At 44.5% G+C, this 18,570-nt stretch overlaps 1 protein-coding gene across 1 annotated transcript; it reads left to right on the top strand.

Moving 5' to 3' along the window:
* The first annotated feature begins 323 nt into the window (after positions 1-323).
* Il1b (interleukin 1 beta) lies at positions 324-6,737 on the top strand. Its single transcript, XM_048459925.3, has 7 exons — positions 324-414; positions 1,012-1,073; positions 1,595-1,643; positions 3,215-3,416; positions 3,962-4,126; positions 5,161-5,291; positions 5,998-6,737. The coding sequence occupies exons 2-7, from the start codon at positions 1,027-1,029 to the stop codon at positions 6,205-6,207; spliced, it is 804 nt and encodes a 267-aa protein (XP_048315882.1). The 5' UTR covers positions 324-414; positions 1,012-1,026; the 3' UTR covers positions 6,208-6,737.
* Positions 6,738-18,570: the final 11,833 nt, after the last annotated feature.

An 18,570-nucleotide genomic window follows, 5' to 3' on the forward strand; every position in this document is an offset into this window, starting at 1 on the left:
GCCTTGTCCTTTGTTCCAGACATCCTAACCAAAAACGTTTAGCCATCCCAGAAAAACCCAGTATTTTAATATTGACCCCGTCTGCACCATAGTTCGGAGAAAAATAATGCCTGTTTCCACAGTGACACACTTGCAAATGTGTCATGGTTTGTCACCCCTTGCACTTCCAGGGATTAGAAAGTATTTCTGCAGAGTAACAACAGCCCCTTCCCCTAGGAGTTCCCATCAAGTTTCTCCTTCCTGCACCTTCGGCGTGGTTGTGAAATCAGCTAACCCAAGGGAAAATTTCTCAGCTCCTCACTTCTGCTTTTGAAGACTATAAAGCCGCGAGGAGAACTGCAGGCAGCAAACCGTGTGGTGGCTCAAGGCTGAGCAGGTTGATCGGACTCCTCTCCAGCCAGGCTTCCTGTGCAAGTAAGGTTTCCCTCTCACAACTAAATCCTCAGAGAGGGGTTCTTTCTCTCTCTTTTTCCCCATCCCCATCCTCTTCTCTCGTTCCCTCCCTCTCTCTATACTGTTTTTTAAATAGCTATAAGGCTATGGCTTGTGAAATACCCTGGAAATGAATGCTGTTTATATAGCAGCTGACATCTATGTGGTATCTGTCTCCTCGAAAGTTGTTTCTGTTCAGGGTCTATGGCAGTTCTTGCTTTATTCTAGAGCAGTGTTCTCAACCTTCCTAATGCCGTGACCCTTTAATACAGGTCCTCATGATGTACTGACCCCCCCCGTCATAAAATAATATTACTTTATAACTGTAATTTTGCTACTGTTGTGAACCATATTGTAAATATCTGAGCTTTCTGATGGTCTTTGGCGACCCCTGTGAGAGGCTGAGAGCCACTGTTCTAGACTCAGATGACAGCTCCTCAGCTCATTCATTCATTCCTCAGAGGTCCTCAGAGACCAGATTTCCATGTCCGCTCTGAAAGAGCTGAGAGAGATACAAACGAAGGTAACCCTCAGGGAACTAACACTGTGAACGGCCACTCACTTTCTCTCTTCACTCAGGTGTCTGAAGCAGCCATGGCAACTGTTCCTGAACTCAGCAGTGAAATGACAGCTTTCCAGAGGTCAGTGGGGAGCTGGAGAGGGGGCATGTGTCCAGGGCTCTGATTTCAAGAACGAAGGGTTGTGTACGCTCAGAGGCCAGATTGTCCCCCAGATTGGGGACAATCCTTCGATGGCTGTCAGAATCCAAGTCAACCTGGAGTAAAGTCTGATTTGTCTTTAATGTGTCTACCAAGCCCAGCCTTGAGACTTAGGTGTTGTCACTTCAGGGACTCCTACAGGTGTAACTTCCACATGGACAGGACAGGAGACCCGTTTGCAAAGTCTGGCTTGGAAGCAAGGGGGTAGAGCTCAGATTTTAGCTAACTCTGCTAGTCTAGGTTTTAGGTGTCAGAATCCAACAGAGAGCACCATACCCACTTACCTGCTTCGAGACTGTGGCCTACACAACACTATAGAACTTGCCATAAGTCTTCAGGAAGCTTTGGGTGTACTCTATGTGTAGGCTTATTAAACAATGAAGATTTGTATGCACAGTATTGATAAGGAGACATAACTTAACCAACATCTGCTTTCATTCCAGTGATGAGAATGACCTGTTCTTTGAGGCTGATGGGCTCCAAAAGATGAAGGTGAGACTCGGGTCTTAGCGCCCAACCTGAGGAGGGGCTCTGGAATGGGAAAATCTCCAAACAGGGTGAGGGACACGAGGCTGCCTTTCTCCAAGGGCATTCGTGATGGTGCCAGTTGACCTCTTAGAATGACACAGACACAGACAACCCACACGTTGACCTAGCTCCCACACAGCTCCACCAGGCTGCAGTCACTCAGCAAGAGCTGCCGATGGTGATCATGGTGTTCTCTGCTAGGAAGACAGTCAAGTCTTCAACACACATTGAGTCCTCCCTTCAGATGAATGAAGCCTACTCTGAACGCTTGGTCAGACTCCAGAAGCCTTACAGAGAGGGGGAACCTTGAGAGTTAGCATATCTTACTTCTCTACCGTAGAATAGTTTCTTATTTCCAAGGGAAGAGATTAAGACAATAAGAAGTCGAGGATAGAAATAAAGAGATTAATTAGAATCTTTGAAAAAATAAATAGTGACCTTAGACAAGACCTTTAACTGCTGTGTGACCGTAGACAGGGCACTGTGCCCTTTTTCATCTAAGAAACATGGGGCCTGAGCCTGAAGCTCTCTGAGATGTTGGCATTCTGCAACAACCTTCAGTTCTGAGATGTCTCCAGGGCTGGCCAAGTCCATCCTAGCATGTGACACTTCCCGGCCTTACTCTACTGAAGAGTCATGTGGACGTCCCAGCTGTCCCTTCCCCTTTCCACGATAACTCTCTAACATGGCACGGCATCTACCCAGCCAGATCACTGCCTGGGTCAGAAGGCAACTGCTTTTCTCAGACCATTTTTTTTTTCAAGTTCATGACAGCCTTCCCCAGCTACAAAATCCAGTCCTCAATCTTAAATGAGTACTTTTTAAAGACCATTATAACTGATTAGCCCAGCCCTAGCTGGAGCCCCTGACAATCTCAGCCAGGCTGTGGCCCCACTGCCTGCTCTAAAGCCTGGACTCTCAGTGGGAGCCTCTGCTCTGGACAGGAACTTCTTTCCTGATTAGTTTTTCCTTCATATTATTGAAAGTATCCATCACTGTCCTTCCATCTTCGAAACGACTATCATGCCACAAGATAACTTTAGCTAGGCCTTAATGTGGTGTTTCTCTGAGGAACAGGAAAGGGATAGCACATGTCACAGGCAGAAACTCTGTCGACAGTGTCTGCCACCTGCCTTTGAGGAAAGGGGTGTGTGCGGAACAGTCGAGAGCTTGCTGAGGGATCGCAGGTGGATAGAAGATAGCACAAACATGTTGTCATGAGAAATAAAATGTGTGGTGTTAGAGCAATGAGGACTCCAAAAGATGAAAGGTTTAAGTGGGGGTAATTCTATGGTGCGGTGAGGGCTGTACAAGAAAGATAAAGTAGAAATGGGGTTTGGTATAGAGAATGCCAGGAAGCCTGTGTCTGGTTGTCATGTGCCCTGAGAAAACCACTTAAGTCCTCTGGGCTCCAGAGACAGGGGGTTGTGGTTAAGAGGCTGGTATCTCCCAGGGCCCCCTGGAGTTCTCTGGGGTTCATGTAGGAGTTCCCTGGTCGGGTGACCTAATGTGCTCTCCGCCTGGTTTCTCCACAGTGTTGCCTCCAAGCTGCTGACCTGAGCTGCCCAGACGAGAGCATCCAGCTCCAAATCTCCCAGCAGCATTTCAACAAGAGCTTCAGGCAGGTGGCATCACTGATCGTGGCCGTGGAGAAGCTGTGGAACATACCTGCCCATTGCTCGTGGACCTTCCAGGATGAGGACTTGAGAACCTTCTTTTCCTCCATCTTTGAAGAAGGTACTTGATGAGAGCGGAGGACAGACAGTAGACCTTTCCTCTGCTCCTTCTCCATCCACCTCTTAGCAGGCAACTTCCCTCCTCAGGTGGGAGACCCTTAATGGTAGACATTTCAATCATTGGAAGGAAGCAAGAAAGTCTCCAAAATGAATTAGTTAGATCTCTAGCTAATTAACTTAAAAGAAGGTTTTAATGATGCTCATGTTTGCAACTCGACCATTCATTCTCTTTGGCTTCCACTAGAGTTTGAATTAAAGTCTTGCGATGTCCCTAATGAGATAGTCTTATTACTAGCAACATTTTCTCTAAGTACCACTACCGCTAGTCCATAGTGAATGGCCATAGACTGAAGGGTGTCTCATGGCGCCAGATCCAGTGTTCTTGCTCACCCCGCTTCCGATTCCTCTATGCCCCACAAAAATTAGAATAGAACCTTGACTCTGAATGCTTAGATGCCACGCAATAACCCAAATTCTGCCACTTCACTTCACTGGGCTTGCTCTTCTAAGTGTCTACCTGACCAACATCTGTTCTCCGACTTTCAGAGCCCCTCTTCTGTGAATACTGGAACGGGGAGCTGCTTGTGGCCGACGTTCCCATCCGTCAGCTGCACTGCAGGCTCCGAGATGAACAACAGAAATGCCTTGTGCTGTCTGACCCCTGTGAACTGAAAGCTCTCCACCTCAATGGGCAGAATATAAACCAACAAGGTAACAAGGCACACCTTGATGTCCCTTCCTGGCCTCCTGGATGCTTGCTAGATCTCTGTGTCTTAAGATGGAACACGACAGCAAATATAGACAGACAGACAGACAGACAGATAGAATGACCACTTATCAGTCTAGTCACACAGGGATATAGGGATAGCACATTGCCAACGCTCCATTAGTGTGGAATCATTTGATGGGCATTCCATAACTGCCTGTGGGTTCTATTTCCCTCACTTTGAGGCTAAAATGTGGTTGATAATTGATATGTCCATTTCTGTTCCCAATTCTGTTCCTTGCCCTGACACCCTTCCCACACAAAACCACATGGTTCCTTGTAGGGAAAGTTACTGACCATCAGGAACTTACGTTTCTCTTTGATAATAACAAGTGTTTCAAGTGTGGTGAGGGCATCTTTAGATATCGGGACGAACCTGGCACCACGCCACTGTGGCCAGAGGGCACCAGCTGACAGCAGCGGCATGGACTTCTCCTTGGCTTCTGATCTTAGAAGCCTTGGAAGAAGTTGTTGCTCTTGTCCAGGTGAAGATAATCATATTTCTCTATAACGGAGTCATGGCAGTGGCCAGGGGCCTCCGACTGAGACTGTGGCGACTAAGATCGAAAGGGGTCTCTTTTTTGAAGTCACTCCCCCCGGCTAAGCTGCTCTATATTCCTCGAAGAGTGCTGGCCCTGAGTCCTTGTAGGAGCACAGCTTTACCTGTTTCCATAGTGACCAAATTGTACTTCTCATGTTAATGGGCACACAGTCTGCCAGTGCAAGAGCTTCATTCCTTAGAGCTTAAAAGTTGCCTCTTTTCCCTCTTCATTACCGCTACTAAGAGGCTCCGAGGAAAGCCTGGAGCGGCCTCCTGACCTTGCTACTATCTATGTGAAGCCCTGCTAGCCCTTGCTGTACCCAGGGAAGCTCCTTCTGGGTGCCCACAGAGGACTGTATGGACTTTGTCTATCAAGTCTGGGGCTCGAGTCCTCCCAGCAGGGTTGTATCTTGACCCAGTTTGCTCTCCTTCCTCCAGTGATATTCTCCATGAGCTATGTGCAGGGAGAATCAAGCAACAGCAAGATACCCGTGGCCTTGGGAGTCAAGGGGAAGAATCTGTACCTGTCCTGTGTGATGAAAGGTGACACGCCCACCCTGCAGCTGGAGGTGAGTGAAGCCCGACAAGCCACACCCCCTGGTTCTCTCCGTCATCCTGTACTTCCCAGACATCCTCTTGCCTCACCTCCCAGAAAACATAGGAGGTCTTCTCAACAATTTACATAAATATAGAATAAAATGAGCATAACTTTGAAATGCATGCAAAGCTCACTCCCTCCGTGGGAGAAACGAAGCCATTTTGCTGTTCTCATCATGTCCTGTCACTGTCATGATCCCCAACACATCATGCAGGGTCAAGGCTGAAAGGGTCGCCTGTGGCTACAGTTTTTTGTTTTGCTTTTCTCATTTGATGGAGGAGAGTTTGGAGAACTACTCAGTTATTGGGAATCATCATCTTTGGTCCATTCCTACCAAAAGCTTCATTCCTAAGCTGATGCCATTCATTCTTTATGGGGGGAGGGGAATGTAACAAAGTCTCTGGAAACTAAGTAGTCTTGGAAACTTTAATATAATTTCCACTTTTTAAAATATTTCCACCCATTATCCTCCCCTCGGGCTTTGGGTTCAGAGAGAACAAAGGGTTCTTTCGATGCTTGGATAGAAAGATGGGGTTCAGCAGTCAAGAATGTGGCCCCTAATCCCACAACCTGTTCGTCACTCTCCTCCCCAGCAGCCCTGAGAACATGGCTACTGTGGTAGTTTTATTCTTTCTGTCATGCACACACACAAAATTCTTCTTCCTATTTTCCTGCAGAGTTTGGATCCCAAACAATACCCAAAGAAGAAGATGGAAAAGCGGTTTGTCTTCAACAAGATAGAAATCAAATCCAAGGTGGAGTTTGAGTCTGTGCAGTTCCCCAACTGGTACATCAGCACCTCCCAAGCAGAGCACAAGCCGGTCTTCCTCGGAAACAACAGCGGCCAGGATATAATCGACTTCACCATGGAATCCATATCTTCCTAGGAGGCCCATGTGCGTTGGATGAAGCCTCAACCCTTAGTGCTGACACACGGAATAGTCTGGACTATTTCTAATTCCTTCCCCAGGACATGTCAAAGAACTCCCTTGTCCCCAATGAAGGGACAGCTCTGTGTCCAGGGGACTCTTTAGTCCTCTCCAGAGCCAGGTCTTTCTCACCCCTCCTGCATTTTCAGGGCCACCTTGGCAGAAACCATGGCACATTCCATGCAGAGAAAGCCTGTCTTTCCTCCTGGCCTCTGATGGACAACTCTTTGTCTGTTTATTTATGTATTTATTGATTGGTTGATATATTTAACTTAATTCAAGAGGAGCATGAAGCAGGCCTACAAAAAAAATCTAGTTTTCCATGATATGGAATAAATTGAATTTGGATCCAGTGCATGGTCTGAGCTGAGTTCTTTCATTGAAGCTGAGAGTAAAGAGGCTCATATTACATAGATAAGAAAATTTATGAATGAAGTATTAGCACATTGTTTTGATGAGTATGAAATAAATTTTACTAAAGCAAGAAACTTTAAGCCTGGTTATTGACTTCTCTTGGAGCTTACACAGAAAGAGAAAAAAAAGTGAGAATTCTCACTGGAGGTCAAGAAGCCCATTCCTCACAGCTGAGAACAAAAGTACCCTAGACACATCTTTGACCACAAATAGAAGCCTTCTCACCCTCTCAACTTCTTTCTCCCTCCTTTCTTTCCTTCTTTCCTTCCTTCCTTCCTTCCTTCCTTCCTTCCTTCCTTCCTTCCTTCCTTTCTTTCTCTCTTTCTAAAGGCTATTCAAGGGTTAAGGAGATGGCTCAATCAGTAAAGTGTTTACCATGCCAGCCTGTGGACCTGAATGAGATCTCCAACATCCATATAAAAACCTGATAGGGTGGCACATGCCTGTAATCCCAGCACTGGAGATGTTGGAACAGGAAGATTCCCAGGGCTAGCTAGCCAGTCAGTCTAGTGGGTATCTGCATCCACTGAGGGATCCTGTGTAAGCAAATGAGGGAGATAAGTGATTTTGATCTTTAGTCTCCACACACACACACACACACACACACACACACACACACACACACACACATACGAGCACGCACACACACACACACACACGGGGATTTTCATTGCACACAATTCATGTGAAAAAGAAGATCAGCTGAAACTTTACAGGGAGTAAGAGTTGGTGGTAACAATTGACTTGCCTAGTTAGTTAGTCCACAGCCATCTGTTAAACAAACATTTAATGAATAAGTTAAGCATCCCTACTTCCATAGGAGATAAGTGGGTAGAAGAATGGAAGGATGGATAGATAAGCAGTCGGATGTAAAAATTAAGGCAACATGACACATAAAGACAAGACAAAGTCTGAGAGGAGTAGCCAGGACAGAGCTACAGGGTCTGGCAGGGGAGATGGCAAGTCAAGGAGGGTGACATTTGCATCATATCTAAAGAAACAAGGACAAGTTGGAAAAATGAGGAACAGACACATCAGATACAGGGACTCGAGTGAATGAAGGCGTGGGGATAGGAGAATAAATGATGAACAGATAAAATCAAGACTAGCCAAAAGCAAAGTCAAAACACAAAACAAGTTACAGGGGAAAAAAAGCTGTGCTTCATCCCAAGTAAAGGGATGATTTCCTGAACACACGAAGAGCCCTTCAAAACATTAGAGGAAGAATATGATGACTATCCAGCAGAACAATAAGCTCGGGCTTATTACCAGGCTAGGCTGATCACAGAAGGGGAAATGCCATGGGATCCTGGGCAGAGCAAGGGTTACTCAACGTTACTCATTAGAAGAAAGTCAACTTAGAAGTCCTTTCAGCTACTTATGTGTTCCTACCTGAATGACAAAAATCAAAGGTTTCCTACGCCCTGTTGACGAAACTGTAGGGAAACCCCACTGTTAAATATTATACATGGAAGTATGACATCTATGGAAGAAAATGTGACAATGGATGACTGATAGTCACAAAAGTACTTCACTTTGGCCCAGCAGCAATCTGACTGCTGAGAATGCACCTAAGAATGTATGTGACCTACACGAAATGACACAGAATAAGAACTGTTCATTTTACATAGATCACTGACAATAATTGGAACTCAGTATCAACAAAAGACTGGTTAAAGGCTCGAGGCAGAACTAAAGAAGGAGCAAAGACCCGGCTCTCTGTATCGATATGGAACTCTCTCCAAAACAAGCAGAAACGCTAGCATAACAGAGAGCAGAGAGAAAAGCAAAGCCGTACAATTGGGCTCATATTTGATTTGAAATTTCTAGAGGATCCATAAGAAACCAATAAAAAAAAAAGAAACCAATAAAGTCACTGAGAAGATCCAGGAAATAAAATCTACATGAGCAGGCATAGGAATAAAGCCCTCTCTACATACTTTCCATATAGTTTAATCTTTTTAATTTTGTGAACGTATCCACTTCTCAGATATAAAATAACAATAACTGAAGCTTTTTTCCCAGAACTAAAGAATTTAAATGACCAGTCACAGAAAAGTAAACACTGAAATGTCAGTGCTTAAAAGCTCACTTCCAAGATGTTACTGTTTTTTATCACTGCTGTGTAATATGTAGATGTATCACATTTTCTTTATCCATTCATTGGTTGAGGGGCATCCAGGTTCTGGCTATTATAAACAATGTTGCTATGAACATAGTTGAGCAAGTGTCCTTGTAGTATGATTAAGCATCTTTTGGATATATGCCCAAGAGTGGTATTGCTGGGTCCTGGGGTACGTTGATTCCCAATTTTCTGAAAAATTGCCATACTTATTTATTTCTAGAGTGGTTAGATAAGTTTGCATTCCCACAATCAATGGATGAGTGTTCCCTTTACTTCACATACTCTCTAGCATAAGCTATCATTGGTGTTTTTTATCTTAGCCATTCTGACTGGTGTAAAATGGTATCTCAGAGTCATTTTGATTTGCATTTCCCTGATGGCTAAGGATGTTAAACATAAATTTGCATGCAAATGAATGAAACAGAAAAAAACCATCCTGAGTGAGGTAACCCAGACCCAGAAAGATGAACATGGTATGTACTCACTCATAAGTGGACACTAGCTAGAAAGCAAAGGATCATAGAGAAGCTAAGTAACAAAGTGAACCCTAAGAAAGGCATACACAGATCCACCTGGAAAGGGAAAATAGACAAGATCGCCTAACAAAATTGGGAGCCTGAGGATGGGGGAGAAGAGAGGGTGGAAGAGGAAAGGGAGAGGAGCAGGGGAGGGAGGAGGAGAACTTGAGGGGATGGGAGAGTCGAGATGGAGGAAGGACAGAGATGAGAGCAAGGAAAGAGACATTGTGATTGAGGGAGCCACTATGGGGCTTGCAAGAAACCTGGCACTAGAGAAATTCCCAGGAATCCACAAGGATGACCCCAGCTAAGACCCTAAGCAATAGTGGAGAGGATGCCCTAACTGACCTTGCCCTGTAGTCAGACTGATGAATATCTTAAATGTCACCATAGAAACTTCATCCAGCAACTGATAGAAACAGAGGCAGAGACCCGCAGTGGAACACTGGGCTGAGCTCCCAAAGTCCAGTTGAAGAGTGGGAAGAGTGAGAATATGAGCAAAGAGGTCAACACCATGATGGGGACACCCAGTGAAAACAGTTTACCTGAGCTAATGGGAGCTCACCAACTCCAGCCAGAAAGAGAAGAAACCAGCATGGTTCCAAACTAGTCCTTCTGAATGTGGGTGACAATTTTGCATGGCTGGGGCTGACTGCAGGGCCACTGGCAGTGGCACCAGGATTTAACCCTACTGCTTATATGTTGGTACCCAGGTCTTTTCCCCTTTGTTCGTGGCGCTATGCAGGACCGTTTTACCTCTGGCTTCCTGGCTTCTCTCCTCTTGCACCGGCCTGAGGGTTTAGCTTAGAAAGAACTTGGCCCTCTTTTGTTATGGTAATTCCACCTGCAAGCAAGGATCTCGCCAGGGCTGTACGTCTGCCACCGCAGTTGCTGTCTGGCCTTGGGTGCCGGACACCTGACATCCTCTTCCCCTGTTCTGGATGGAAGGGGCTATTTTCCCTTTGCCCCCTTGTATATATACCCGACTTGTGTTTAATAAAGTTGCCATTTACTCTTTGGTGAATGAGCATGGTCTCTTTGTGTGTGTCTGTTCAACCCTTAGGATATTCATCCATTCTCGTGGACTTGATTCGGGAAAGCGCACACCTGAATCAGGTGTGGGGATTCACAGAAAAGTGCAGCCAACACTTATACTGGCTTTTTTGGAACCTGTTCTCTTTGGATGGATTCCTTGCTCAGCCTAGATTTAGGAGGGAGGGCCTTGGACCTTCCCCCAAAGCAATGCGCCCCACTGAAGATTGGATGGGAATGGGGTGGGAGGGTATGTGGGGGGAATGGGAGGAGGGGAGGAAGTGGGAACTGGGATTGGTAAGTAAAATGAAAAAAAGTAATTTTCTTTTTTAAAAAAATAAAAGAAAGAAAATTATATGAAGGAGGAGGAGGAGGAGAAGGAGGAGGAGGAGGAGGAGGAGGAGGAGAAGAAGAAGAAGAAGAAGAAGAAGAAGAAGAAGAAGAAGAAGAAGAAGAAGAAGAAGAAGAAGAAGAAGAAGAAGAAGAAACAGCTCCCTTCCAACATCCGTTTTCCTTATCTCCAGCTCCCCAAGCTGAGGCAGAGAAAGACACAGCTCTCACACCTCCTAGTTTCAATGGAACCATTGTTAGGAGCAGGCATTATTCCATAACACTTATTCCATAACAGAGAGCTGTTGTGAATGACATAGAGGTGGCCCCATAGTCCAAGAGGAACCCCCATTCCTTGGTTCAGTGACACAATCCTTCTGCCCCTTTCAGGTCCAGTGATTACCTGTAATGACATTTCCCCTTATGAGGAAGCCAGATTCCAAATAATCTATGTGCACATACATGTGTGTGGCTTTTCAGAGAAAAAAAAATGGCAGTGCCTAGCTTTGTTTAAATGACCAGTGGTTCAGAATGCCACTCGCTATTTGCTGTTCCTCCAAAGAAACACGTTCAAGAACACTCAGAGAAGCCCTGTCTGTATCTAATTAACAACAGCAACTGGAAGCAAGGCCCAGGCACATCACTGGTAGAAAAGGACACATCACACAAGGACAGAGCAAGAGCGTTTACACAGAGTGGGAGGCCCCAGCTCTGCAGCACTAACCATGGGCTTCTAAAGGTAGAGCTAGAACGGTATTGACCAGGCTGAAGTGCTGGTTACTGGGGGAGAGGCACAGCAAGGAGGGCTGCCAAGGGGGAACTTAAACTATTCCCCCCCCCTCTCGTTTAATGCTCTGCATTGAGATTTGCAAATGGCTTGAGTTCCAATTCCTGGATCTGGGTCAATGACTAAACATCCTCCAAAAGATATTCTATTTCTGATGTGGAGCCAAGTTCTCTCTGTATCTCTGTACTAGGTGTCCTTGGCCTGGAAGAAAGAAATGATTTCCTGTCGCACCAAGAGACTCAGAGGATTTGACTAGGGAAGAGTCGGGATGCTCCTTGAATTCTACTCAATACACAAAATGTAAGCCAGTAGGAAGTCGAAGTTGATTTGTTTGTGACCTTGGCAGGAAACACGTCGCCCTACCACAGCTCCTCCCAGCTTCCGAGGAGAGCCCACATGCTGGAACGTGGGAGCCAGGTGCTTCTAACTTTAACTTGGTAGCTAAGATTCTGTAAGAAGCAGTCCTTGGAGGTAGGCTACGGCTGATTCTATAAAACTGAGCCACAGTGAGCAAGTACCTGGCTGGGGAAGAAAAATAATCCAATGGTATCTGGGAGCATATGAGGTCTGAGAGGCTGGGAGTGAGTAGCCGCTAACACCTGAGCCAGAGGTAGAGGGATAGGTCAGCGTGTCTCCTACACAGATCTCTCCATACTTTCTTCTACCATGACACCAGGACTTTGGGACCGACCTAACTAGAACAACTGGAAATGAAGAAATAATAGACACATGCAGAGAAAAGCTGGGATCGGGTGACTGAGACACACTGGCGGCCATGAAACTCAGAGAATTTACTGTACACAGTTTAAGGAGGAGGGAGGAAACCTCAGTAGGGGGTCTTTATAGGGGGGTCTTAGGAGTCAGTTGTCTGGAAGGAGGAAGAGGTAATTGATACCTTTCTGTACACTGTCAACATCCCTACTCTGCCATTCCCATAGGTCTGAGGCATTGGGATTCTTGACATGGCCATGTTCACGTCAACAATATACATTCACTTGGGAATCCATCTGCTTCCCACATTGTTGCCCCAACACAGACACATGCACGCACACACACACACACACACACACACCAGTACAGCCTTGCTAAACTACCAACAGATATATGGTTCTCCCATAGGCTAAGGGTGGGGGTGAGCTGGAAGTGGGGTAGTGATGCCCAGGGATGTATATGTCAGAGCTTCCTCCCAGTACTTCAGACTTATCTCATTCACATCCTGGGTACCACACTGGCAGTGAGGAAGTAAGTCAAGAGGTAAGATTTCTTCCAGAGAAGTCCGGAAGCACTGTTTCTTTCATCTAGATAAGTATGACTATTAACTTACATAATCATGAAAATTCAATTCCCTAGCAGAGTCAGAACACCATGAAACACAGATGATGCCCTGGATCGCTGGGAGTAGAGACAAGGAATGTGATGGAGAAAGTGAGAAGTATCCTGGTGTCCCTGGCTATTCTCCCAAATCAGAGGTCTTATTGTGTCTAAGAACACTACATCTTCTGGCAAATAGAGTGTCTAGAGACAGAGATATCAAGGTAAGATCTGCAGCTGAGCAAGCGGGGTCTTCTGGAGACTGAGACAAGATCTATGCGTGCTACGCACCCACTTTCTTTCCAGGTCTAAGCTTCTTCACAAGCTGCCTAAAAGAGCCAATACTTCATTCCCCCTCCATTCTCCCACCTCTGCCAACCGCACCCAACAAGAGAAGCGAATGCAAAATCCTCTACCCTCCTAGTGAGTGGACTCAGAGACCAGGGCTGGGAGAGGGTAGAGTCCCAGCCACCAACTGAGCATCCTGATGCTAAGTCCTGACAAGTAGGGGCCATATAATTTGTATATAATAGTTAAATTTGAATGAAACTTTAGAAGAAAGAGGTGTCTGGGATCTAGATACACATAAGAGCCTTTACATCCGCTGTAGTCTGCCTTTAAAATGAAATATCTAGGGATCCTAAACATGACTAGACAAGTCAGATCTGGAAAGTGGCAAGCTATTCCCCATAAGGAATCTGAGAAGCAAGAGAGGCTGAGATCACATGTCTCTATAGGACTTTAAATTGGGAGCTTCGTCTCAAAGAAACAATGTTTCCTGGGTGTGCCATTTGCAATGGGTCTTATCACACATTTCCAATATCCTCCCAAGAGGTCATGCTGGGAACCTGATCCTTGTGGATCACTGACTTTTCAAATTTTTATATAAGATAGCATCAAGGAATTTTTTTTAAAAATGGACCTTTCTGCTTCACTCCACATGATTTTTTTAGATTAATATCAAATTGTTTTAATCAACATTTTTAGGCGTTAGTTACAAGTATTTTTATCTCTGGGATATTATAAGTACAATTGATCCTCCACCGCCCCATGCTCTACATTTGAAAAACCAACCATTCATAGGTTGTGGTGATTTAAATAAAATGTCTCCCATAGTCTGAGACATTTGAATACTTGGTCCCCAGTTACTAGGATTGTTTGGGTAGGTTTAGGAGGTATGGTCTTGCCAGAGGTAAGTCACTAGGGGCAGGTTTTGAGATTTAAAAGCCTCCCACATTCCTGCTGACTCTATTTTGTGTTTGCAGTTCAAGATATGAGTCATTGAGCTGTCCCTGCCCCCTCTACCAGCAGCAACACTCAGGAGAGCAGGCCCTGAACCTTCCCTGGAAAACACAATAGAGCCAACCCTGCTGGTGGAGGTGTGGCTGAGCCAGCCCCAAAGTAGTGAGCAAGGGACAGCTGTCCCCATTACTCATCTGTCTTGAGGCTGCATGGGCAGGAGAGAGTTGCCCTCCCCCCTGCAACCCACCAAGTCTGACACAGGTATGAGAACTGGCCCTGAGGTCACAAGAGCCGGAGAGCTATTCCTGCCCCTACCAGCTGCAACACTTGGAAGAACAGGCCCTGTACCTCACCGGGGTAACCCAATAGAGTCCATTTGTTGGCAGAGGTGTGGATGAGCCAAACCCAAAGTCGTAACCATGGGAAAGCTGTCCCCGCTACTCATCTGTCATGGGGGGAGATGCCCCCCTTAATCCTCGCCCCTTACCTTCTACAGCAGATGAGAGAGCGGGCCCTCCCCTTTACCAGCTGCAGGAAAGCGAGCCCTGCCTCTTGCCTACGCAGCACAGCATAGCCCAGCGGCCAGAGGTGCGGGTGATCCAGCCCAGATGTGGTGAGCGAAGGAGGGCCGTCCCCATTACCCCATTACTCATCTGATGTGTGGCAACATGGGTGGAGGAGACATGCCCTTCTCCCCAACCCCCACCCATCAATACCTGAGGCAGGTAAAGGAGCTGGCCCTAAGGTCATTAGAGGGGGAGCTCTGTCCCTGCCCCTCACTAGCTTCAGCGTTCTGGAGAGTGGCCGGTGCACTTCATCTGGGCAACACAATAGAACTGATGGAGTAAGGGTGGGAGAGCCGGATCCTGAGGGTGTGAAAGCAGGAGAACTGGCCCACTCCTTGCTCTTTGCTTTAAAGAGGTGATTTAGCTGGGGCAGTGCTGGAGAGCTCACCCTGGTGGTGAGCACAGGGGAGAACTGTCTGGCAGACCAACCCTGCAGCTGTCCAGGCCTAGAACCAGGGTTAACTTGGCCTGCCCCAACATCCACTGCATCTATGATCTGCTGGAGCTCATGAAGGGACCTGACCCACAGACCCAAAGCTACAGGATCTCAACAATGCAGAGCAACAATACTGTATCTAGAAGGAGCCCTAGTGAGGTCCAGCATTGATAGTGGAGCAGAAACCAAGGCCTCGAACCAGACCAATGACTCTGCAATGAACGTTTGCAAATAAAGATTTATGGACAAAGGGGTTTGTCTTATGGCTAATTGTGTCATACTGCAGCTTCCATGATGAGATTTTAAACTTTTTCTCTCTCCCCCTTTTTTTCTTCTTAAGTTTTGCTTTATTTTGGAGGGGTGTAGGGGCAGAGGGTGGATGCGAAGCGATGGGGAAATGAATGGGATCAAGACACATGATGTAAAAGACACATAGAATAAATAAAAAGAAAAATTTTTTTTTAAAGGTAGGCGTCCTCAGCTTCCTGCTCCAGTCCTCACGTCTACCCGCTGTCAGGCCTCCCCACTGCGATGGTGATGGACTCTTATCCCTCTTCAACCGAAAGCCCAAATCAACTCTTTTTTAAGATAAGGCCTTAGTGTTTTATCATAGCAATCAAAAGGTAACTAATACACATGTGAAAAGTAGGTTTCAACTGAATCTGTACTAAAGATATACAGATTAATGATAAACCACCTGCCTCCATCTTAGACTTGAAAGCCATCTTATAGTAAAGACAAACTAGGTTCGTTTTTGTTTATGATTAAATCTGTTTCTCAAGGATTGGGCTATGCCCCACCTATAACTTTAACTTTTAATGACAAAAGTGGATTTTGGATTTAAAAAAAAAATCCTATTCCTTTATCACATGGTTTAAAACAGAATATCCATTATAGAAGAATGAAACTGGACCTTTATCAAAACCCAAAGCAAAATGGACCAAAGACCTTGATATAAGATCTAAAACTCTAAAAGTGTTGTGAGAAAACACTTCATAATGTAGGCACAGACACAGACTTTCTGAGAAAGACTCTAACAGCTTGGAAAATAATCTAAATAGCTGACATACGGGGTTGCATGGAATTAAAGGAGCTATAAATAGCTCTGTACTGCCTGTTCCAGGAACAGCAACCGTGCCTTTGTTTGAGAAGATTACTATGACCACCTGTTGATATGATCACCTTGCAACCATGTCTTGTTTCAGGAGGTTGTTATCAGCAATTAGCTATGCTTACGTTCTACTCTGTAAACACGCCTATTGCCTGCCAAATCCCCCATTCGGAAGCCCCCTACTCCTGCTATGAAAATTCTTATCTCACCTATACACAATGCCAATCTCTTGAACTTACCTTTTGGGAGAGACAGCCCATGTACACGGATTTAAAAAAAAAAATCTTGCTTTAATTAATTGCTCGCTTTAATTAATTTGCCATGACAGTTTGGGTTGGTGGTCTTTCTCTTCAAATCTGTGGGATTAACAATTAACTTTTCTTATCTTTATTTCCTGAAAATCGCAATTAAATTTTTACTTATAAAATCTATATAAAATTTGCATTGTATTAAGTATAAAAGCTAAAAATTATTTAAGGTTATTGGTACCTATTGCATACATCCAAAAATTACACAAAGAAATTCTCCAATATCCAGAAAACTTACTATATTCTGTGTCTTTAAACTAATATTTCTATTCATTTCTTTCATTCATAAAGTTTATTACTATATGCATATGTAATATGTTAAAAGAATTTTACTGATTATCTTATATTCTTAGTGACAAAATAATTTTTACATCAATTTATATTTTTATGTAATCATAAAATGTATTTATTATACTTTATATATGTATGTATTACACCTATATATAAATCATGTATTATATAAAATTATATTATTTTCATATATTGTTTGTATACTTGGTTATATTTTTAAATAAGCATAAAAATCTATTTTGAAAATATTCTCAAGATTGAAGTATTCTCTTTCCTTTAAAAAAATCAATTTTGTGTCCTTAACATAATAATCTGAAGTTTTCAGAAATCCTTGTCTTCTAATTTTCTGATCTTTACAACAGTTTTATAAGACAACCACTGCAGATAGGGCCATTTTCACTTACTCAGTTAAATAAACTCTCAAGTAGGTTTATTGGCTTGTAAGAAACAGCATTAGCTATTACATTTGTATTTTACTTTATTTTCTTTAATTCAACCAGCTCTTTTTTTATTTATTCTTCTTTCATACAATACATCCCAAACACAGTTTCCCCTCTCCCCACTTTTCCCAGTCCCTCCCCACCTCCCCTCTCCCTCAGATCCTCTCCTCATCCATTTCCCTTCAGAAACGAGCAGGCCTCCCAGGGACATCAACCCACATGGTATAACAAGATGCAATAAAGGCACAAACCTTCTTATCAAAGCTGGACAAGAAAGCCCAGGAAGAGAAAAAGGGTCCCAAGAGCAGGCTAAAGAGTCAGAGCCACCTCACTCACACTGTTAGAGATTCCACAGAAACACCAAACATACAACCACAACATACATGCGGAGGACCTAGGGCAGACCCATGAAGGCTCCATGATTGCTGCTCCAGTCTCTGTGAGCCGCTGTGGGCTCCGCTTAGTTGATCCTGTGGGCTGTGTTCTCCTGATGTCAACCCCTCTGGCTCCTACAAGCCTTCTTCCTTCTCTTCTGTGAAGTTCTCCAAGCTCTGCCTAATATTTGACTGTGGGTCTCCGTATCTGCTCCCATCAGCTGCAGGAGGGAGCCTTTCTGAGGACAACTGGGCTAGGTACCCTTCTATGAGTATAGCAGAATATCAATAAGAATCATTTCATTTACTTTTTCTTACATCTTTCTTTATTTCTTTCTTTACTTCATTTTTCCTTTTTGGTCAATCACATTTGTTTCCAACAACCATTTTTACATTTTTTCCATTCTACTAAGCAATTTTTTAAAAATAGTAATTTACAAGTATTTATTTTATCTGCAAGGTATCCTAATAAGAAAAAACTTTTCAAGTTTTGTTTAACATAGGTTAGAGACGTAGCTCAGTGAATAAAAGTCCCGGTCACACAAGCCTGATAGCCTGAGTTCAATCCCAGAGCACACCTTAAATAAATAGAGTGTGGGTGAAGGCACATCTGTGATCCCAACACTTCCAAGTCAAAGTGGAAAGTGGGGATACACAACATAGCAGTAGAAACAAGAAGGGGGACCCTGCTTCAAAGACAAGGGGAGAGCTAACCCCTAAACAGCAGCCCTCTGACCACACACAGTGTACACTCACCGCTTCAATCACACGCGTGCACAGAAGTAAATAAACCTTCTAAAGTTGGTACTATGCATGCAAGTGTGTGCTGTGTGTGTGATAATTAGGATGGGAATTCAATACCCATCTTTTTCTTATTTGGGTCTTATTTAACACAAACGCTAAGAAAACCTGTGCCTATGAACAGAAAATAAATAGGAATGAAAGGAACTTTATTTTTAAATCAGGTGTTACTTGAATCTTTGAAGTCCTACCTGAATTTGCAGTTCTGAGGAAAAAGAGCAATACCGGAGGGATC

This window comes from Myodes glareolus, chromosome 10 (genome assembly GCF_982192425.1).
Source record: "Myodes glareolus chromosome 10, mMyoGla1.1, whole genome shotgun sequence".
In the NCBI taxonomy this organism is placed as follows: domain Eukaryota; kingdom Metazoa; phylum Chordata; class Mammalia; order Rodentia; family Cricetidae; genus Myodes; species Myodes glareolus.

What these genes read in the sequence shown, in the direction of transcription:
- Il1b (XM_048459925.3), top strand. Translation starts at nt 1,027, where the DNA reads ATGGCAACTGTTCCTGAACTCAGCAGTGAAATGACAGCTTTCCAGAG. An exon ending in GAAATGACAGCTTTCCAGAG is followed by an intron (nt 1,074 to 1,594) that starts GTCAGTGGGGAG and finishes CTTTCATTCCAG; the next exon opens with TGATGAGAATGACCTGTTCT. An exon ending in GCAGAATATAAACCAACAAG is followed by an intron (nt 4,127 to 5,160) that starts GTAACAAGGCAC and finishes TCCTTCCTCCAG; the next exon opens with TGATATTCTCCATGAGCTAT.